At 42.0% G+C, this 23,198-nt stretch overlaps 1 protein-coding gene across 1 annotated transcript in view; it reads left to right on the top strand.

The window, feature by feature from the left end:
- The first annotated feature begins 8,620 nt into the window (after positions 1 to 8,620).
- The window catches only part of itga11b (integrin, alpha 11b), a 33,872-nt gene continuing 19,294 nt past the window's right edge, over positions 8,621 to 23,198 (top strand). The window contains exons 1-7 of the mRNA XM_071460906.1: positions 8,621 to 8,742; positions 16,112 to 16,223; positions 21,497 to 21,606; positions 22,063 to 22,154; positions 22,453 to 22,567; positions 22,649 to 22,776; positions 22,981 to 23,129. Coding sequence (XP_071317007.1) covers positions 8,691 to 8,742; positions 16,112 to 16,223; positions 21,497 to 21,606; positions 22,063 to 22,154; positions 22,453 to 22,567; positions 22,649 to 22,776; positions 22,981 to 23,129 — 758 coding nt within the window. The 5' untranslated portion in view covers positions 8,621 to 8,690. The remainder of the gene's footprint in view (positions 8,743 to 16,111; positions 16,224 to 21,496; positions 21,607 to 22,062; positions 22,155 to 22,452; positions 22,568 to 22,648; positions 22,777 to 22,980; positions 23,130 to 23,198) is intronic.

The following is a 23,198-nucleotide window of genomic DNA, read 5'->3' as shown; positions in this document are numbered from 1 at the left end:
GCTGCAGCAAGACCGACACCGACAGAGAAACCTGAAGTGCACACACACACACACATACACATACACACACACACACACGCACACACACGCACACACACACATGCACACACACACACACACATGCACACACACACACACACACACACACACACACATGCACGCACACGCACGCACACACACACAGGTCTGTCTGTTCAAACAATATTCAGGCGTTGTATATTTTCATTGCACAAACGATTTCCATCCATTTAGATTCTACAGTTTTAAACTTCCTCCAGACGTGTTTTAAAATCCTCTGGTTGAGAAACCTGGAGCAGGCCTTGGCCCCGCCCACCAGCTGCTGGCTCCAGGTGTCCAGGTGAAAGAGCAGAGAGGATGAAGATGTTAGAGGAGGAAACATCAGAGACTCAGCCTCATGTTGGAGCCTCAGTCAGACCCAGACTCAGATGAGGAGTCTGTTGAGACCAGAATCAGAGACTAGCAGACGGATCAGAACCGTTAGCATAGTTAGCATCTTTGATTTGTTTATGTTGTTTGTTTGCTTGTAACTGGCAGTGGCTGACTCAGTGTTAGTGGTTGTGCTAATGCTAACTCTGGCTCTCTGTACTGACAAGGTTTCAGGTGTATTTAGCCCCGCCCCCTGTCCCCACAAGTTGACAGGGTTGGTTCCTGAGGTTTTATCACGTTTGAATCCCTGACTGTGAATCTGTTTTTATGAGACTCAGTCATTGGTTCAAGGTGGAAACACTCAGTCATGGTGTCGATTATTTCACTCATCATGTGTCTTTATTAAAGAAAAACATCATGTGGACGTTAACGAGGTCAAACAGCTGATCTTCATCAGAGGCTCTTTAACATAAACATATCAGTGTAAAGCCTTTTTGTTCGTTAAACATAAATGAAACAAATAAGAATGAGATTCATGTAACTGTGTTGATGTGTTTTAAACACACAACAACCAGGTTTAAATATTTATCATCAGTAAATCCAGTTTCTTTCAAATTATTAGTACTATTACATAAATCTCAATAAGTTTATTAATTGTTGTTGTAAATATGTGAAATTAAAATACACAAATCTTAAATTTTAGGCCTAAATATTTTTGTGTAGCCTTGTGAGGACCATCACAGTAGCTGAGGTTAGGCTTGGTGACAGTAAACAACAATATTCACTCAGGCACATCCCCACTTTTAAACACCAAACTGAGTCACTTCTTCTTCTACTTCTTCTTAATGAAAGTGAAGCTGAGCTCGACAGGTTAAATCTGAGATGTCCCTGGATGACCACCGTACAGAGATAAACCTTTTTCATTTAGGTAACAACATGAACTTTCATCTGGACAAACTTCACATTTTGGTCAGAACAGAAAAAACTTTCTTGTATTGATTCATCCACCTGTTTAGTCGCCATGATTATTGTTTTTAACAAAATAAAAGTGTCTATTTGTTTGTTGATTTCGGATCATTGTGCTGTTTTGTGGCTTGTTCATGTTTATGTGAATTATGAGCTGTGTCGTTCATCCTGAGACTTTAAATAAAGGTTTCATGTCGTCCTGTTGACAGTAACTTGTATTTCCTGAGAGAATGAGCAGCAGATGCTGCTCCTCAAACAGCATCAACCACCTGTCTGACTCTCTATCTGATATATTACTGTGTTTATGTCCCAGTGCTCAATATAAATCAAGAAAACAGGAGTAAATAAGCGTCAGAAATCTCTCAGGTCACTGATGTTTCCTCCACTAGGTGGCAGTAGGAACACGTCTCTGCTGCAGAGTCTCCTCTGGTCATTACAGCTGTGACTGAGTGAAGATTAATGACACAGGAACAGAACAGTGATGGAGAGCGACTGTGATTAGAAATGAGCTTCAGGTTTCTATTATCAGAATCTCATTAAACAGCTCATATGGAAACGTCATATATGACGTACAGTACATGCATATGACCTGGTATCAGGAGTGATGTTTCCATATTATTGCCTTTTTATTATTATCATGTGATAAGATATAAGTTCAATGATGTTATATATTTCTAATTATATATATATATATATATATATATATATATATATATTTACATGTATGTACATATATGTTTTTACTTCATATGTACAAATATTTCATATGTAGAAATTTAATATATGAACTTTGCATCTGGGAGAGTCCAGACTAACACATGTACACAACAACAGGAGCTCATATACTGTCATGTGCTGTTCAAAATACATGCTCAGTATAATATTTAACATCATACAGTCAAAATATGAGCTACAATAAATAAATCTAAAGAAATAATGAAACACTTTGGTTGTTTTCATTGTTCCAGGGCTGTGATGTGAGCAGCTGCTCCTCAGTCTAATGTGTTTGGATCATGATGGATGTTTCTCTTCCTTTTCTTGTTTTAATTAGATTTTTTGACCAAAACTCTTATTCATTGAGAAAATAATGTTAATGAAACTGATCTGGACGTGACCTTTCAACCTTTTCATTATCATGTTTTACTTGAGACTGGGAGCTGACCAGAACAACCAGTCTGATACTGGAGCAGCTGAAAGTTCACGGCTGACAGAACGTGACAGACTGCAGATATTCAGCAATCCAGCATTTATATGAAGGATCCGGATCACAGAGAGCGGAACAGATTTTATTCCATACATCAGGAGCAATAAGGAGTTCAGTCTTTGACAGTTTTAATGACCTGCTCCACCGCCTGAGCTACAGCTGCCCAAAATATATCTAATAAAGACGTTTAGCGGGTCCAGTAAAATTATTAATCTTTCCTCAACAACCACAAACAAGAACAGCAGGTGGAGACACTTGTTGCTTCAGGGCTCAAAGGAAAATTCCTGACAGGAGAGAGTTCTGCTGTCCATCCTCCCACTATCACAGCTTCACTGAGTTTTACTCATGAACCCTCCAGGCTTCAGCTCCAGTGTCTCTGTGTGTAAACACTTTCTGAGTCGAGGACAGTGAGAAGGGTTTAAGGTTCCCTGTCAGAATAAAAGCAGAAACGTCATGGTTCCAATGTTTGAATCTTGAAAGACTCAACCAGCAGGAAGCCTTGGTGATCTTTATAAAGATGAATAGAAATAAAAGTATCTTTAATAATATGTAGTTGCTCACAGCATAATTTCATCCAGCTCCACAAACTGAAACAGACACGACAGCTTGTGAAATATTTAGTAGTTACCTCATGATAAACCAGTAGGTGTAAATAATCCAGTATCACTGATCACAATGCTGTTTGACTGAGACGTCACTGTACAAGGAAGAAGACGCAGAGCACTGACAGAGGCACTAAATTCACTGAATCACCTCTCATCTTGAAATTTAATCTATGGAAGCCCTGAAGGGCAAATGAAATGTTTTAGTTATTCATTTACTTGTGTTGTGTTTTTTCTGTAATACTCATTTTGACCACAAGAGGCTGTGTAGGAAAAAAAACATGTTCACCTGCCGCTTGGAGCTTTGGCAGGAATTTTAAATAAAAATATTACTTGTCTCTCTGGACTTCTGTACGAACCCACTGTGTAAACCAGAAAACACTGTTACGATAATCTGGCCAGCAGATAAAATGCAGAATAAATGAAGTTTCTGGAAGTTTATACAGTTTCTGGAGTAAATACCTGTGCAGTGGAAAAGCCCTTTAATGCCGTCAGTCTGTCCTGCGCTCGACTGGAAGCCTCCCCAGGCCAGGATCCGGGACCATGTGGGAACAGTTAACTGTCCTGGCACCAAAACCAAAACACTGGATTCACGACAGTTATTCCTTTCGCTGACATTAAACAGCTCTTACACCAGATATGCATGTGCATATTCATGTGCATCTTTTGTTCTTGGAACATAATTAAGCAGCGCAGACCACAGTGTTGCTCCCGTCCTTCCCTGTTTTATAACGTTCCACTTTATTAAGATCCGAGGGAGCAGACCTGCTGCAGCAGGTTTATTAGTGCTGGACTTTACTGTCACACAAAAACCAACGAGTACATGCCAATAACAAGTCTTTATTCCAGACAAAGCAGGCATATATGGGATTGAAAAGGGGAAACACAGCTGCCTTTACAATCAGGAGGGACCATTGTGTTAATATACAACAACTGGAGCCGTGTTTTACAGTGTTAGCAAGTTGTGTTCACTTGTAAATGTTTGCAGTGCAACCTGCTGCAAGTACAAGATGTGTTCACTCTATTAACAAGTTTAAACTATTGTAAAACACGTGAAGTGTCTGTCAAACCCTGATAATATTTATCTAATGAGAATAATAATGTAAAATCAAATCGGTAACTCCAGCGTGGTTGGTTCCATTATTCTCTTCACCTCTGCGCCTCAAGTTGTAATTATCTGCTGTGATGCTGAAACAGGTTTTATATAAAAGAACCAAAGGAACATTTTTGTTCTCCTGAGTGTGACTAACAGGAGAGATCATTATTACTGCAGGGGCTGAAGTATGATCAGAGTTTCTCACTAAAGGAGCAGATAAGAGCTGCAGCATCTACGTCATAAAAGGAGACCAGACTAATTTTCATTCCTCAACCATATCGTCCAGCTTCCATTCTTGGGGCTGATTTTTCGACTCAGTTTGCTCTGGAACTCAAGGCAGTTGTTTCTTTAGGCTGAACCTCAAAGTAAAACTCTTCCTGAGGACAAACCCTTCTTTCCTAAGACACAGGGACAAACAGAGAATCTTCTGGAGACTCTTCCTATTGTTCTGGTCCCTCTTCAGCTCGGCCAGGACAGGACCTTCTTCATCTCTGACCTCATGTCTTTACTGAGCGTCTCCTCCAGATGAGCGTTTCTCTTTGATTATCTCAGTGAGCTTGTCGAGGTCTCTGTCGACAGACTCCTTTAGAGCTGAGGACCTGAACACCTCTATCCTCTCTTCTGGATCATCTGCTGAGTTTCATCCTCTTTTCACTCATGTTTCTTCTGGTCTAAAACTATCCAGATTATACAGACACACATCACAACATCAGAGCAGGCGGGACCTCAGGATCTTCACTGGTTCCAGTTCAGACTTCACAGAAAACTTGTTGCTCTGAGCTGTTTTTGCCTGCTTTCTGCTGAGCTTCCTGTCCAACCGAGCAGCCAGAGGTCGAAGAATTAACCTGCAGCTTGGCTTCAGTGGAGAAGAGCTTCTTTAGATATAGGACACTGGCAGAGGACATCAGTTTCCCAATGTTCAGTGATGCAGTTTGTGTCTGCAGTGACCGGATCAGAGAACATATCCAGAATCTGAGCAGAGCTGAGGCTGCATCTTCAGTCATCTACTTACTTCTTCCAAACTGTTGCAAATTGTGATTGGCTCCTTTCTTTCAGGCGCTTTCCCAGCATCACTATAGACTGCAGTTATCAAACCTTAGAGAGAAAACCTTGATGCCTCTGCACTCAGTGATTTTAGGCCTATCTCAAACCTCCCATTCATAGGCAAGGTTACTGAGAAGGTAGTTTTTTTAACTACTTGAACATAAATGGTTACTATGACAACTTCCAGTCAGGTTTTTGTCAACATCACAGGACTGAAACTGCCCATCAAGGTACGAAAAAACATTTCCCTAAATACAGACTGTGCTAAAAAAACTGTCCTGGTCTTGATAGATCTGAGAACAGCTGTTAATACTGTTGATCAGAAAGTACTGATGGATACATGAGAAAACTGGGCTGGACTCTCAGGAACCGTCCTCACATGGTTCAGGATCTAGAAGGCAGGGCTGGATTTGTGCCGTATGGAGTCCCACAGGGATCCATCCTCGGGCCAGCCTGTTCAGCCTGTGAACGTTTCCTCTCGACCAGATCTGCAAACAGCAGCGGGTGACTGGCTGGTGGAGGTCAGGTGATGAGAGGGTGGAAACGTCACAGCTGGATCTGTGATGTGAGTTTTCATCACTATACATTTGTGTAACTATCAGGACCCTGGCTATTATTGTTATTCTCCATGTTACTGATAAATGAAACGTACAGGCTGAGGTTGTTTGACACAAACTGATCCAGGGTCTGAGAAAACTGGGTGATGTATATTAAAGAGTTTGAGACTTTCTGAGCCAAACACATGAAACGATTTGACAGTTGTCGTTTTCTCCATGTTTGTGTGTCCAACATTTTTCCAACATTTAGTAGAAGTTGTTGAGAGTCAGGAAATTAAAGAGCTCTGTTCAGACGCTCAGTGATTTTCATTACAGCAGTTTTCTCAGTCTGAGTCTGGTTATTTGTTCTGTTTTTGAAATGATCTCAGAGCAGTTTATTCTCTGGGCTGTGATGTTTGTGAGTCTGTTTCTGTGTGTTTGTTACTCTGTTGTCAGGGATCTGACTCGTTCCCTGTTTCAGCCTGTGAGTGACAGAAGTGACAGGTGACAGAGATTCACCTTTTCTGTACATTTATAACCAGACATGTTTGATATATTCATAGTTTTTTAATAACACACAATTTTGTTCAACTGGTCAAATCTTTAAAAATTTCCAGACACTGTCAGACTGATTCCAGACTCACAATTGGCTCTTTGGTGAAAAATTACTGAAATCTGTCCAATCAGGTCAGTTTGCTGTGTTTGAACAGAAACACCAGTGTTGTGAGGACTTCACTGACATAAAACAACTGTTAAAGCAGCAGTGGCACTTTGTGCTTGTTTGCTGTAGCATATGCACTGGTGTTTACTGCTGGTTTGAAATTATGTTTTGGTGCAGTGTGTTGAAAAAGATCTCGCATTGATCTTGATTGTGCAGTTTTGTTGCTGCAGTATTTTCTTTGTGCACAACAGTTTTGTTGTTTGTGTCCCATATTCTCTCTCAACAAGACTGAGAATGATGCATCAAATCAATGGAGAATGAATGAAAATGGGAGCTTTATATATGTGAGTCTCAAATAATTAATATTCATAATGATTTACATGTGCATATATCTGCAGGTCTAGGACTAAAACTTCACAGGGTAGAGATGTGGATATTCACTCTTTGCATCAGTCTACGAAGTTATGTGGGTGATGGTTGGTTCTGCTGTCTTCAGTCTGAATGCACAGTACATATGTTGGGCAGTAACAGGGTGTTGTGTTCACTGACTGACCCTCAGGCTGATTTAAAGGCTGTTTCACTTTAACTCGTCTGCTTTGACTCTGAGTTTCCACTTGTTATTTCCAGCAGAGTGACAGCAGCCTGCTGCCGTCCAGCTCGCAGCACGGCAGTATCTTTTTATTAACGGGGAGGGAAAGTGTGTGTGTGTGTGTGTGTGTGTGTGTGCGCACACAGTAATGACAATGTGGAAACAAATGTGTTGACACACTTACAGTGTCCCATCTGGGGACTCAAGGTTAGCAATTTACTGAAAGTTTTGACTTTTAAATAAATCTTCTTCTTTGTCCCTGAGAGTCAGATGTTGAGACTGATCCCAGTAAATATGAAGCTACAGCCAGCAGCTGGTTAGCTTAGCTTAGCATGAACACTGGAAACAGGGGGAACATTATTAAAGCTGACTGATGCTATATTTCATTTGCTGGAGCTGAACAAAAACTTGTGTGTCGACAGGACAATTTGCTGTTTGATGGTTGACTGCAGGCTTCAGTCAGTCAGTGGTTGTTGCAGGTAGAAGCTAAAGATTACGATGAAGAGAAAACTAATGATACGTTTTGCATTTGCAGCTATGGGTTTATTTGAGATAAATCTGGCAGCAGCAGAGTGATGTTTGTCTCTACTGCAATAAAGTGTTACCACCTGTACTCTGAGTCACACGACTGACAAACCTCAGGCCAGTTTTGAATTTTCATTTATTAGTTTATGTCAGCTCCTTTTCACCTCCCGTCTCATGTTTTATCAGTATAATCATTGAAAGCTCCATCCAGTCTAAAGGTAGATGTCCATGTGTTTGTGATTATAAAGCAGGTCTAGGTTCTATATTAATACTGTGAAAGTATCAAAGGCTCAGTCCACAGAGAAATGCACACAGCCTGTATTCAGAAACTGAGCCTTAAAACCAGCCGTCAGGACTTCTGGAACTTTGTGACGTCACAACAAAGCCCCGCCCACCTGGACCCACCATCCAACCTTGCAGGATTTGGTTTCTCTGAGTGTTTACCTGAAAGCTGCTATATTTTTATTGGATCACTCAGTCAGCCAATCAGAAGAGAGGATGATGGTCAGAACTTTAACGTATATGAAGGTCAGATTATCCAGCAGAGTCCTGAGCTTCTGTTCTTCACTCACATTTTCTACATGTTTAAATGTACAAACACACACTAGATGTTCTGAGTGTATTTACAGCCACACTGCTGTGTTTACAGCCTGCCTACCTGTTACTCAGGAATCCCAGAACTCCTCAGTAACCTTCTCCTCAGGATTATTGGACAGATGTTCACATCTGGTCTTTGGTGTGATCACAGACACAAATGGAGGTATTTCCTGTTTGTGCTCTGATCGTGACATTAAAGCTCCTGTTTTGAAAAGGGAAGGTGAAGTTAAAGGCTCTGTAAAAGCCAGAGCTCTGTTTGTGTGTGTGTGTGTGTGTGTGTGTGTGTGTGTAAACGCAGACACATGAGGCAGGAGGAGGTGTGTCCACTGCGCTCCTCCTCCTCCTCCTCCTGCTCTCTCTCCTTCACACATCAGAGCAGCAGAGTTCAGAATCAACCCTCAAACAACACACTCACACTCACACTCACACTCACACTCTGTCTCTCTGTCTCTCTGTCTCTCTACCTCTTTCCCAAACACACTCATGGATTATTACCACCTTCTGCTGCTGCTGTGGACCTGCAGCCTCCTCCCAGGTGAGCGGGTGAACGAGCAACACAGAGAGAGAGAGAGAGAGAGAGAGAGATGAATGGATGAGTGTGTTCAGGTGGTGCTGATGATGAACTGTTGTATTGATGTGAGTTTAAAGCCTCCTAATTAGACTGATTTTTACTGGAGGCCACCTGTTGCCGTGGCGACAGATTGATAACAGTATAGAGAGCCCGGTTCAGTGATGCGGTGATCTCACTCTGTGAGTTAAGAGATGTATTTGAGGCCGTTAAGCTGCTGATCTCGTGTCTGGTTCACTTTTAAAGACTCAAACAAAAATATTCATTTTCATTTTGAACCGACATCTTTGAGCTTTGAGTTGTTTTGAGTTGTTGTCAGGACGGTTTCTCATGCAGCACCTGGATCTTTCTGAAGGCTTCACGGGTCAGGTCCGTTGGATGTGTAGTTCTGATCTGGCCTGGTCCTGAGTGGTTCCAGTTCAGACGACACAGGATGCAGCATGAGCTCAAGTCTTCATCTTCACTGACGAGCATCTGCTGTTGGACAGTGACTGAGCTCTGAGGTCTGAGGGTGTTTCCTCTGGACACATCTTTGAAGCAGAACATGTGGATTGGTTCAAAGCAAAATTAAACATTTCTGAACATTCATTAGTTTCTGTAAAACTTCACAATGAATGAAGATTCCTGCTGAAAAGTAAAGTTTGTCCTGAGAGGCGGAGCCAGAGGGAAGGTGATCTGATCTTCTTCTGTGGAGGAACATGGTCAGTAAATGACACAGAACAGAGAAGAGCTCGTCCAGAAGGTTCATCCTCTGAGGAGCAGGAATGTGTTCAGTGAATTTAATGATAATCTGCGAGTTTAAATTGAACAGTGAGCAGTTTGTCTGCTGTCAGATCACGAGACATTATTTTTCAGGTTGTCTGTCTGTCTCATTCCCGTGAGCTCGGTATCTCAGTAACTCTTTGAAGGAACTTCTTCAAATCTGACAAAAACATTCACTTGAACCCAAGTAAAAACTGATTAGAATCAGTGATCAAGGGTCAAAGGTCAAGGTCAGTGTGACCGCACAAAACTCCTTAGCCAGGACTCAACAATTATGACAAACTTACTGGCATGATATTTGAGCCTGACACTGATGTAGATATTAGAAACTTCAATAATGTCAGATCAACCTATATTAACAGTTGGTCCAGAGATGTAATTATACAGATATGTCAAACTATATGATGAAATCTGGACTGGACACGCTGCCATCACGACACTATAAGGTGTCAGATAAAAAAAAGTACCAGATATGATCCAGATTCTTCCAAGAACCTTAACCTGGAAATCTCTGGACTCTTGGAGTTTTGGCTCAGTGAAAACTGTGACCAAGAAATGTTGATATATTTACTGTGAAAGATAAAAAAAATCACTCATCTCTATTTGGAAATGTATATGATATATATACTGGTCTCTTCCCAAACACATCTCTGTTGAAAAGTTGCAGTAGATGTGTGAAAAATGACAAAAGAGAGGAGCTGAAATCACACGTGGCCAATCACAGATGTTGGAGTTAGAGAAAATGTTGGATTGTTTCATAAACTTATAAAGAATTTTGGACTCAACCCACTTATTCTGATTCTAATTCTGGTGCCTTTGTGTCTGATATTTATTTATTTTCACGTTGCTTCTCGAAGAAACATCAGGAATCCTCCTCTGGACACTGTGAATATTTGCACCAAACTAAATTCTGACCATATTTCATTAAGATTTTCTCTTATTTAACAATTGTGACTTCATGATGGTAAGAGAAAAGGTCATCAGGGGTCACCACAGTCATTAGGAATCAATCACCCTCTTAGAGCTGTTAACTCTTCACCAAACCTTATGACAAGCTGTAAAATAGTGGTTGTAATATCTCAGGAGAGACGTGGTGCACAGGCAGATCCATCTTCACACTCCCCTGCCAGCACAGCAACACTGTGCAAATTTACAAATTACACCACTTTATCCCCAGTGGATGAACTCAGAGACCATTTTCCTGTTTCCCCCCTGATTAAATTGTGTTTCCATACATTGAGGCTGAGTGTTATGGTCCCACTGGCCCCGTAAATTGAATCTGGGTAGGGTTTGGTGAGGAGGCTGTGAGGTTCAGCCTGCAGGTCGGAGCGCTCTGGCTGTGACGTGATGAGCACTGCTGCAGGAACTCAGAGGCTGGAATGGTTTTTATGGCACGTTGTGGCTTTTAGGCTGATCGTTAAACTCACACAGCGAAGCATCAGTCATGATGTTGTTGTTGTTGCTTGTCAGTTTGTGGTTGGTAACAACGCACAGGAAGGCATCAGTTCCCACCTGCCTGGCTCAGGCTAAAGCACACAAGCTTCTCCCTGCACTCCGTCCAGTACTGTTTTCTAGTGACTGTCTGCATTTGATTTAACCTCCTTGATGTCCCAGAAAGGTGGGGTTAATCCCACTCGAAAAAGACTTGTCCTGGAGGGTTTTGTGTCCCACTAAATTGTCTTTAAATGGACTCAAAGTGTCCTGTTGAGTCTTTGTGACACTCAGTATTCTCTCTCTGCTGTTACCCTCCGCCCATGTGGCACTGCACTATTACAAAACAAACCATAATAGAAATATTACTTGGCCGTCCTGCCGCTGGCTTGTCATCACAGCAGCACTTCTTAGTAACCACAGACACGCATGGTGGTTTCATTTTATTTGTCATGAAGAAGCAGCTCCGCTCCAGAGATAGAACTCTGACAAATTTGTCTGACGTTAAAAGTTTTATATAACTAAAGAAAATAAAATGTGCTCTTCATTTTTTCAGCCAGTGCTGGGGTAACACACTGTGCACTGGATGGTGATCAAGCCAATCCCAGATACGTGTCATCTTACGTAAAGAGAAACTTTCACACCAAATGTCATTCAAAAAATTTGGGAATTTAGTGAGTCTTTGTCCACAGGGAAAAATATTTACACCACAGTATGTGACTCAACACATTTTCTGAAACAGCAGGACTCACTTTTTAATTCAGCATATACATAATCCACCAAGTGGCATTTCTTTCAGTCAAGTTTTGACTCGCACATACTGATTATTTTGAGATGTACAATAAATTCTTGGCTTTAAAAAGACTAGTTGACAATAAATGTCACCAGTGTCTGTTTAGAAGCTCTGGAGTTTTTGATTACTTCACAAACTCTGAATAGAGTGAAAGAACTGAAATACATTCCTATGAATAAAAGAAGTGATGCTTGGTTGATTATATACAAGCTGAATTTACAATGTGTGACTAAGGAGCCAAAAAATCTTTTGAATTTTATCCTTTGTAACTTGTTTGATTAGTAAGAAAAATTGAAATGTTGGGCTTTTTTCAGGCATTCAGACCAGATCTGCTGCCTCTGCTCTGACAGCTCAGAAAATATTACACAGACTGTTGAGGGCTGAGACCTCTGACCTGTGCTGCCTGTCGCGGAGGTGAAGGGTTATCTGGCTGTGGTCAACGTGAGCATCAGTCCACAGTGATGCTGAGCCAGTAGAGCCGTCTGCCCGCCTGCTGGAGGAAGTCACACAGACGCCGTTTGGCTCCGAGCTGCTTGACAAGAGCTCTGTTCCCTAAATCAATCCCATCCTTGACCTGATTACACTTATTACCCACTGCTGCATCTGCTTTGAAAACTGGAGATTTCACAAAAACAGCACAGACTTTGTTTCTCTTCTAACAAAAATATTCTCTCTCTTGCTGCAGTAGCTGCAGCTGGATCTCAATCTGTTTTCAATTATCAGAGCAGCAAAGACACATCTGGAAAATCACCTTCGTATGAACACATACAAACAGAATCAGTCACAAAGTCTGCCCCGCCGTGTAAAGAATGTAAAAAATGTGTCATCATTCCTGGGGAGGATCAGTCAGATCCGTCAGCTCATCCAGAGGCAGCGACAGGAGACTGTCAGACTTGGATCTGGATCTCGTATCTCTGCTCTGGCAGGTCTCTTTTTGTCCTGCGCCAACAGCCCAGATAAATCGAGCTGGTCCTTGGCTCGGCTCAGACAGGAGCGGATTCCTCTCAGCCCCAGAGGAAACAAACAGAGCTTAAAGACAGAGACAATTTCCCCATTATTCCTCTCTTTAAGTGTCTTTTTATTTTTGTCCTCAGCAGCCAAATTCATCACCGCTGCCTTGGCTGGCAAACAAACCGCTGAGTTTTTGGAGCTCTGTGTTCATTTACACAGCTGGAGGAGACAAAGTGAAGCGCACAGAGGAAATACCTCAGCACACAGGCAACAACCACAAGGTCAAAAGATCATGGTGGGGGTCAAAGGGTCACAGAATGGGTGGAAATTAGTGCCCATGATGACCAAGGCTGGCACATTTAATTTACAGGAAAATCTCTGTGTGACGTTAATGCTGCTCTTAAAACCAGACCCTGAGATGAGATGAGGTGAATATAAATATAGATAATATGGAGGAAGATAGACTGAGATTAGATTCAACGATAAATAAATGTAATCATCTGAGGCAAAATTAGTTGACACAAGACAACACAAGATGCAATGAAATAAATAATAAAAATGGGATGAGATGATAAATATGATATATATCCAGAAAGATGAGATGAGGTGAGAAGGAGAGAACATAAAACAAGTAAAGGTCAAATAAGATTATATGAGTTGTGTTGAAATAAAATGAAATGAGAATAGAAAGAATGAGCTGTAAGATGCACTTTAATGAGATCAGGTTAAATCTGATCAAATTTAATGAGATTAAATGGGATAAAACAAATTGAGATGAGTTTACATAATCAGATTCAAATTACATAATCTCTTGGTCAGATTAGGCAATATTACAGATTTGATTGGATACAATTAATTTATTTCATTTAATTAAACCAATTTTAAATGATTATTGTTATTATGTAATTTATTCATTTTAGAAATTAAATGACAAAATGAGATTAGATAAAACTAAGTGAGATGAAATCAATTCAAACTGAGATGAGATTAGAGGAGATGAGACAAAACAGAATGGAACAGGTCATAAAACATTCGATTACACTGTAAAACACAGAAGATCCAAAGAGATGAGATTCAGAGAAACAAAATAAGTCAATTGAGATCAGTTAAAATGAAAGTGAGATCAAATGAAAATACTTTGGGCTGAGTTGGTAAAAGATTTGTTGAGATACATGAGACAAGACGGGATGTGTCACATTTGAAGGATAAAAGGCAGGCAATTAGCATCCACCATTCATCCATCCATCCATCCATCCATCCATCCATCCATCCATCCATCCATCCAACCATGCATCCATTCATCCATTCATCCATTCATCTAGAAATAAACAGAAAACAATCAATGAAATAACATCAGTGTCCAAACTGACTGTGAAGAACTGATGAAAGTTTAAATTTTATGCGAAACGTGTTGATATTTTTCTGCAGCACGTGAACGTTTCTCCTCAGCTGCTCTGATTTCAGAGAGTGACACAGTTTCTGCTTCTCTGCTGCAGCTGAAAGGAAAAAGCTCAAATAGTTGGAAGGTCACTGAAGCTCTGAGCACAAAACCTTTTTCTATCAAAATCAGTTTTTAGACTTTTCTCTTGCTGTGCCTCACAAATCCTCATCGTCATCGTTATGATCTGATGGTGGAGGAATGTCTTGGATCGACCTTCCTGATAATTGATCATTCTCATCCGCATGATGACACAGATGAATTCAGACCTACTGGTCTTCTGTTGGAGGGATGAAATCATGTCTTTCCTTCTTTTCCTGGCTGCTCACTATTTCCTGTCGTGGAAACTAAAGTTGAAAAAGTGCAGTGACGTCACTTTCATCATCCTGTATGGCCTTCCAGGCCACCATCCCTCCTTCTGTCAACTGACCTGATAGAGATTTTAATTGAAACCAGAGGAAGCTGCAGAGCTGGTCGGTGCAGGAGAGGGAGGACAGAGGAAGAGGAGGAGGTGTGTGAGTAAGAGGTGAAGGTTTCTGATGAACACTGACGAGGTTCTGTCCTCTGAGAAGACAAAGAAGAAATCATGTGTCCATGTGTCTGGATTTGGACGGATTTCATAAGTCATTTTGGAAATATGACCGAAGGTGTAGATGAAGACACGAACTGATGCTAAAAGTCTCAAACAAGGTCAACGGCTTTTACATCATGTCTAAACTGAGACGGTTCAATAAACAGGTTGATGCTTTAACAGGAAACTGACCATCAGTCGCTTCTTTCACACTGAAACTTCATGTGGGAAGATTTACTGCAGGACTGTTGTACTAACTGTGGTAGTTTTAGACCAAATTAACTGGCAACTGTGCATGTTTGTGTGTAACTGACCAACTAACTAGTTGACAAGATTCAACAAATAACTGAAACATACTGTAACAAGCTGAGTAGTAACTAACTAACTAACTAACTAACTAACTAACTAACTAACTAACTAACTAACCAACTAACTAACTAACTAACTAACTACCAACCAACCAACCAACCAACCAACCAACTAGTAAGCTAGATACTCTAACTAAGCAACTAAGCTAATGTTCCCATTTACAGTTCTTCAGCAGCTACAGGATCAGTTAAAGAAAGTTGTGATTTCTGTCTCAGTTTGTGTGCAGGTCACAGGCGACAGGTTTAGTGAATCATTTATCAATAAATTACCTGTTTATTCCTTCACTGATATTTATATCATTAATATTAATGATTGAACTACAGATATTGAACCATCTCTGTGTGTTCTTTTTGTGTGTAAACCACAGTGATTGTGGACTGCAGTTGTTGGTTTGGTCGTTGTGTTGGATTCTCTCGTGTTGGAAGGTGTTTATAATATCCTGTCCCTCCACATACCTGTGGGGAAGGACAAAATATCAGCAGCACCTGTGTGTGATTTAGTGTTTTCATTCTTTCGTTTCTGTGGGAAAGTGGAGCAGAAACAGAATCTGGCTGCGGGGCCAGATGGGCTCTTAGAGGAAAGTTTTGGTCCAGGAGATCTTTTAGTGATGAAGTGTAATTTACTTTTTGCGGAAGCCATTTTCCTTCAGCATTTTGTGTCAACATCTTCAGTCAGAGACTTTCCTACATTTCAAAGAGGCTGAATACAGAGACGTAAAGCTTCCCGTTCAGCAGAGGTTTGTGTGAGGACAGAGTGACAGTTATGGAGCGATAGTGGAGAGACCGGTTTTCCAAGAGGAAGTGATTGTATCTGTGTTGTAGCTGCATTTGATTTTTGGTTTGTTCAAATTCAAATTCAAACGACAGCAGCTAAAAATCCAACAACCATCTGTCTGCAGATATGATTCGTCTTCACTGGTCATACTGGGCAACTTCAGTTTGCAAACTGAACGTTGATGAATTTTCCCATGAGGAGTAAAGGTCAGTTAGCGTTGAACTAACCATCTTCTTCTGTGTTACAGATCTTCAGCTCTGCTTCAACTTTGACACAAAGAACTTCAAGATCTTCTCTGGTTCTAAAGAAACCCAGTTTGGATACACAGTCCAGCAACATGAGGCAGGAGGACGCCAGTGGTGAGAATCCCATTTCAACAATCACCCGCCAAACCAGAAACCAGTCTGTCCACATCTACAGAAACCAGTCTGCACTGGTCTCCAGTTTGTACTCATCTGTTGGCATCTTTAGAAGCTGGTCTGTACTGGTCTGCACATCAGAGACAAGGTTACACTGGTTTATCCACCTTTTAGAAACCAGTCCATACTGGTTAATCCACATTTTATATCTCTAGAGAAATAAAATGTGTGATTGTCTACAGATCTATACAAACCAGCCTTTGAGTGGCATCTTTTACATCTCTAAAAACTCTTGTGAGGTGATTAAGTCACATTTCTAAAAGTCAGACAATAGATCTTAAGCTAAATGACTAAACAGCACAGAAATGATCCACTCCATTACCGACAATGTTGAGTTTTCATCCTCTGGCAGCCTCTGTGAGTCGTGTTTCTAAGCACCTGAAGGTGAAGACAGAGCCCCTTATCTGTCTGTTTGCCTGCTTAAAACGCAAATATCTGTTGAATGCTGGGATTTATTGGACACTGAGGACTGTCAAGAGCTAAGTTTCATGTCCTGGGAAAGTCAGTTGAAAAACAGTCTCAAAAAAGATTCCTGGAAAGGTGGTTGTTGGTTTGTGTCGTCCCTGAGCTGCGTGTCACTGAATCATGTTGAGATGTCAGGATCATGTCGGGACGACACATTTTCCACCGCTGTGTGTGGAACATGTCTGAAGGGGCAGGACCTTAACTTTAGTCCAGCCTGCTATAAATCATAATGTACATCTGATCCTATGGCCTCACAGATTGTTACTCTTTCTTTTCCTGTCATGCAAACACACACCTTCCTGCACAGTTTGTTCTTGGCACTTCAGCAGTCTGCTGCAAGTGTCTGTCTGGTCTCTCATCTGTCACCTGCTTCAGACTCTCAAACACCAGCAGACACGTTTAAACATCCAGCTTCTCTGTCGGCCGCAGAGAAGATGAGACGAGATGCGATGAGATACGATGAAGTGAGATTAGATCAAATGAAGGGAGCGGAGATCACCTGATATAAGGAGGAGAAGAAGTTACTATAAGCTGGAGATCACGAAAAGAAGTCTGATGAGACCAGATATGAAGTGAAATGAGAAAAGATGAAATAAGAAATAATATGATGAAGTGAGATGATAAATAGATGTGAGATGAGATACGATGAAGTGAGATGAAGTGAGATGATATAGATAAAGCTGGATGAGAATAAATGCAGTGATGATGGACAGAAGTGAGATGACAGGAGATAAAACTGACAGAAGCTCACTGGTGCAGAATTTCCTCCTTTCTTCTGTCTTTGTGTCAATTATCTTGTCTCCTCTCAGATCTTACCTCAGAAACAAAGACGACCTCAGGACATGGAATGAGCTTATCATTAAAATGATGGTAAAATTGTCATAAAGTTCCCCTTTAAAACACTGAAACATGTTTATAATAATTAGAATAGAATAATCTCATCTGACAGATAAGGCAAAGAAATCAAATTAGAAATGTGACAGTAAATCACAAAGGTGCTAAGATTATGAGATGAAAATGAAATAAAGTGAAGACAATAGAAGACAGAGGAAGATCAGTTTGACAGAAGAGTCCTCATCCAGGTTTGAACGAAGAGAAAGTCAGACTGGAATAACCGTTGCTGCAGAAAACACATCACACTGTCCTGATATTACTTCCCCACAGATTTCACGCTAAGTCACAACTAACTTCAGACGCCTCTGTCTTGGTTTGTTATCCACCGGGGAAACAATAAAGCACATGAAACTGCTCCAACCTGTGTGAAGGGGGTGTTGGACAAATACAGTGAGACTGATTCATTGACCAGGCAGCTGGAAGAGAAGAAGGAGAAATGTTTTATCTGAGGGAGATTATCTTCAGCACTGAGCTGCTCACACTCCAGCTGTTGTGTCTCTTGTGTGTCTGTGGCTGCAGGTGAGACTGTGCAACATTCCTGGTTCTCTGTGCTCTTTTTCTTGTTTTATCTGGAAACCTTCCAGACCTGATGAATACCTCACAGTCCTCTGGGATTACAAAATCTCTGCCTTTGATGTTTCAGGTAAATAAGTGGAAAGTATTTGCGTTAGTCTCACGACTGGTTTCTCCTGCATCCCGGGGCGGAGCGGTGGATCTGGAAACTATGTGTTGCGGTTTGTTATTCCCCAGCCTCCCTCTGGGAAGCCCATCACTCTGCTCTGTGCGTGTGTGTGTGTGTGTGTTGTTTTAAAGGGGGGATTTGACATCGTTACTCTGCAGTTGTTTTTCTGTGCAGCCTGGTAACTCCTCAGGTGTTTGCCTGATGCTGTTATCCAGACAGACTCACCATGGTGGAATAATCCTCGTCCTCGTTGCTCTTTTTCCTCTTTCAGTAATGATCTTAGTGCACAGGTAAAATATTTGTACCAATAAACCTCAGGGTCATATGACCTCTGACCCAGGACAGATTTTCGGGTTCACAGATCATCCAGAAAAATGCCTGTGTTTTAAAAAAAATCAATCAATCAATATCTATATATCAGCAGTGGGTCACATGTATGTGAAAGCAAGAGAAATATGACCCACTCTGCAGTTCTCCTCGGTTTTACTGCATATTTCAGCTGATTGTCTTGGTTCAGTCTCAACAGTCTTATCAGTGTCTTTTCTAAGAGCAGCAGGCAGCAATTTCCATCATGAGACAAGCTCCGATAAAACCAGCCAGACTCAGTCTGAGAGCAGCTGATGAAGATAGTGGAGCATTTAGCAGCTAAAGAGCCAGATGTTTCCCCTCAGAGGCTGGTGGAGACCAAAAAGAGCTAAAAGAGACCATTGTATTCAGTAAGAATACTTTGTGTTTTCCCCTTTATGAGGCTCCCACTTCACATGACACAGTCATTTGTAAATATAATAATATATAAATATATAAAAATATTGATTCATGTCACTAGAGCTGAAGATCAGCTGTTTCACCTCGTTAACGTCCACATGTTTTTCTATAATAAAGACACATGATGAGTGAAATAATCAGTCGACACCATGACTGAGTGTTTCCACCTTGAACCAATGACAGTCTCATAAAAACAGATCCAGACAGTCAGGGATTCATACGTCATAGAACCTGAGGAACCAATCCTGTCAACTTGTGGGGACGGGGGGCGGGGCTAAATACACCTGAACCCTAGTCAGTACAGAGAGCCAGAGTTAGCATTAACTCAACCATTTACACTGTGTCAGCCACTGCCAGTTACAAGCTAACAAACAACATAAACAAATCAAAGATGCTAACTATGCTAACGGTTCTGATCCGTCTGCTAGTCTCTGATTCTGGTCTCAACAGACTCCTCATCTGAGTCTGGGTCTGACTGAGGCTCCAACATGAGGCTGAGTCTGATGTTTCCTCCTCTAACATCTTCATCCTCTCTGCTCTTTCACCTGGACACCTGGAGCCAGCAGCTGGTGGGAGGGGCCAAGGCCTGCTCCAGGTTTCTCAACCAGGAAGTTGGAGCAGATGAGCTTCAGACCAGTTTTTATGAAAACATATTAAACTGAATATGAATATGTTAAAGCTGATGATTGGCTGTAAGAAAAAGTAAAAGCAGGTCTGTAAAAACAAACACTGACACTGTTAATGATGAATCCAGCTACACAATCACAACAATCCAGCCACCGAATGACAACTGCAGGCACAGACGTAACTGAGTGCAGGTGTCTGAAGTGACACCGTCAAGCAGCTAATGTGGTGTGTATCAGTGTGTGTGTGTGTGTGTGTGTGTGTGTGTGTGTGTGTGTGTGAGAGAGAGAGCGAGAGAGAGAGAGAGAGAGTTGCAAAATGTAAATGGAAATGAACAGTTGACATTTCAAACTGAGTGTGAGGCTGCAAATCAAATCAGCTTCTGTGTGTTCTCGCTGTCCTGAGTCACAGATTCTTCACAGCAGCCTCACAAATAAACCAGAGAACATGAGGAACACTGCGCTCCACACTGAGCTCTGTGTGTTTGTCTGGTCCAGGATGCTGTTGCTGTTGAAACCCGTTGACCTGTGTTGACCCCGGTCAGATCTGAGGTCAAACCTCCGGCGCTACATGTTTATGGAGTTGAGCCCAGGGTTTATGTAGCCTGACAGCCTTCATGCTGCCATCTGCATGTGTTTGTGTCTAGAAGTGTGTTTGTTCTGCCTTCAGCTTTGTCTCCAAAACATTCAGTCTTCAGTGTTCAGAGGAAACTCCTTTGTAGAGAAGAATGAGGAACCTGTACACAGAACCAGGTCCACACCCCTCACAGGGCTGTTGAAAGGCATTATGGGAAGCAATTACATGACAAACAGCCCAGTAAAGTTGAGGTAGACGACACAGGTATAGTTTTGAGGTTTTACCAGAAAGCTAGATCACAACACCTGTTTGGGAAATGATCAGCATGGTGGAGTGATGTCAGAGGGTCAGAGGCGGCTCTGTCTGCTGCACGCCGCTGCAGGCTGCAGGATGTGGACTCAGTCCGTCTGCAGTTTGGGATGTGGTTTGTCAGCGCCGCTCTCCGCTCGTTTGATGTGGACGGGAGACGCATTAGCAGATTGAGGGTTAGCGCTTTACTACGGCATGTCCTCTGGTATGTGACTCAGCCTTCTTCCCAGAACCACCGTCCAGGCCACATGTGGTGGTATTTACTCTGGTTAACACCAATAATCTGCCCGCCGCGCAACACTGGAGCTGCAGGGTCTGTGTTTAACACTGATCACTGCAGCAGCTGCTGCTGCACCAAGAACTGACCTCTGAGGGAAAGTTTATTATCACAGAAGCACAACAGAATATCTATAGAGGTTTTGAAAAGTCCATGCAGAAAAATCTGAATATTGCACCATTGTTAAAGCAATAATCCACTGGGGCCATGTGAGGCCGCTTCCACAAAAAACCCTCAGGATAACACTGAAGGTTTAATTTCTCCCCAGCTTACTGAAGGGTGTTGCACAGAATCTCTTGAAAGGTTTACTTAGCAGAGGCTTCTTCATCAGAGCGCCTTGGCGTTATCTTAAGCCCATATTTGAAATTTTAGAAATAAAGAAAGATTCCTTTCATTTTAAATGTTCAGTGTTTAACACTTCAGTTGTGTTTTTATGGACATTTCTATCATCTTTGTATCATATTCTACAAACCTTTTATTCTGCAGGTGGTACAGGCAGTCAGTTCACTCAGCAGCATGACCAGTAAGAACTGACCCTCTGCAGGGCAAACCCATTACTGGGTGTTACTTCCTGTAGCCTGTACCTGAGCCTCAGGTGTGTGTGTGTGTGTGTGTCTCCAGGTTGCTGGTTGGAGCCCCCTTTGAATCCACAGGGAAGCAGCAGACTGGTGATGTGTACAGGTGTCCGCTTGACACCAGAACCTCTGCAAACTGCAGTCGACTCAACCTGGGTGAGCGACGCCGCAGATCCATCACACACTCAGGGTCACAGCAGGTGTGAAGAGTCTGAAGACAAAGACACACTGAGCTTTAAAGCTTCAGTTCAGTCCCCAGTTCTATCACTGATGCTGCTGTGACGATGGTGGAGGAGGGACTTAGGTCCTTTACCAAAATAAAAGTAGCAGCACCACAATGTAAAAAAGACCTGGATTCAAGACAGTACTTGAGTAAAAGTATTATTAGTCGACTCATAACTAATTACTTTATGCAACAAGATAAATAGATATTTCAGCTGCTCTTGTTGCAGGACACAGCTTTATCATTATTGGAGACTTTGGTCTTTGGACTTTGGTCTCAAAAACTAAAAGCTGAAGTTTGATCAAAGCACAAACACTTGAACTACAACAGACACTGAAAATGAGTGTGTATGATGCACTGATTGATTAACTGTGTCTCTTTGTTTTCAGGGAAACTTTCTCTGGACAATGTCTCAGAGCGGAAAGACAAGATGAGACTGGGAATGTCACTAACCTCCAACCCTAGAGACAACAGCTTTGTGGTGAGTCACATGACAGAGGGACGACCTCCATATCATATCAGCTCCATTTAAAGTGACTGACAACATGAAATTCTTACTTTTACAGGGATGTGGAAATATAGGTGATCACTTTACCTCAAAGTTTTTATAAACAGAATTTTTTTTCAAATCCAGACCAAAGATCAAAGTCAAATCGTCTGGGTCCAAAAGTCTGGGTTAGATTCAGAGAAAATCTGAAGGAACGGCTCATTTGATGTCCTGACATGGGCACTGTAATGTAAGAGCTCCATCCTCATTTAAAATAAATGTGTGTCCTCAGACCTGTGGACCGCTCTGGTCTCACGAATGTGGAAGCTCCCTGTACAGCACAGGAATCTGCTCCAGAGTCGGCCGCAACTTCAGACTGTCCCACACCATCGCCCCCGCCCTGCAGAGTAACCGACACACATCCATCCATCCATCCATCCATCCATCCATCCATCCATCCATCCATCTTATTCTCTTTTATGTTGCAGGGTGTGAGACGTTCATGGACATTGTGATTGTTCTGGATGGTTCTAACTCCATCTACCCCTGGTACGAGGTCCAGGACTTCCTCATCAACATCCTGCACAAGTTCTACATTGGCCCAGGTCAGACGCAGGTCGGTTCATCATGTCACGTGAGATTCAATATTATACACCAATACATTTTTCACGACTGAGGACTGAGGACTGATTTTTCTGTCAGGACCGAAAGGTCTCTGCAGCAGCTCGTCAGGTTGTTAGGTGTCGCAGCAGTGGTGTGGTGATGCCTTCAGGTGCAGGATTTCAGAATTGGACTGAATTGTTGTGTGTTTCGGGTGCAGGTTGGTGTGGTTCAGTACGGCTCGACAGTGGTCCATGAGTTCACTCTGGGTGAGTACCAGACGGTGGAGGAGGTGGTAGAGGCTGCCAGGAGCATCGACCAGCGGGGCGGAGAAGAGACGAGGACGGCGCTGGGCATCAACGTGGCACGGTCCGACACAAAATCATCCCTCAGGAATAATAAACCCCCCACAGTAGCCCACCAGATAAACTCACACTG

Source organism: Trachinotus anak, unplaced genomic scaffold (assembly GCF_046630095.1).
Source record: "Trachinotus anak isolate AG129_WGS33_773 ecotype Australia unplaced genomic scaffold, CSIRO_AGI_Tana_v1 ptg000002l, whole genome shotgun sequence".
NCBI classification, from domain to species: Eukaryota; Metazoa; Chordata; class Actinopteri; order Carangiformes; family Carangidae; genus Trachinotus; species Trachinotus anak.
Note: the sequence above shows the minus strand (reverse complement) of the source record. Positions and strands in the feature narration are given on the sequence as shown.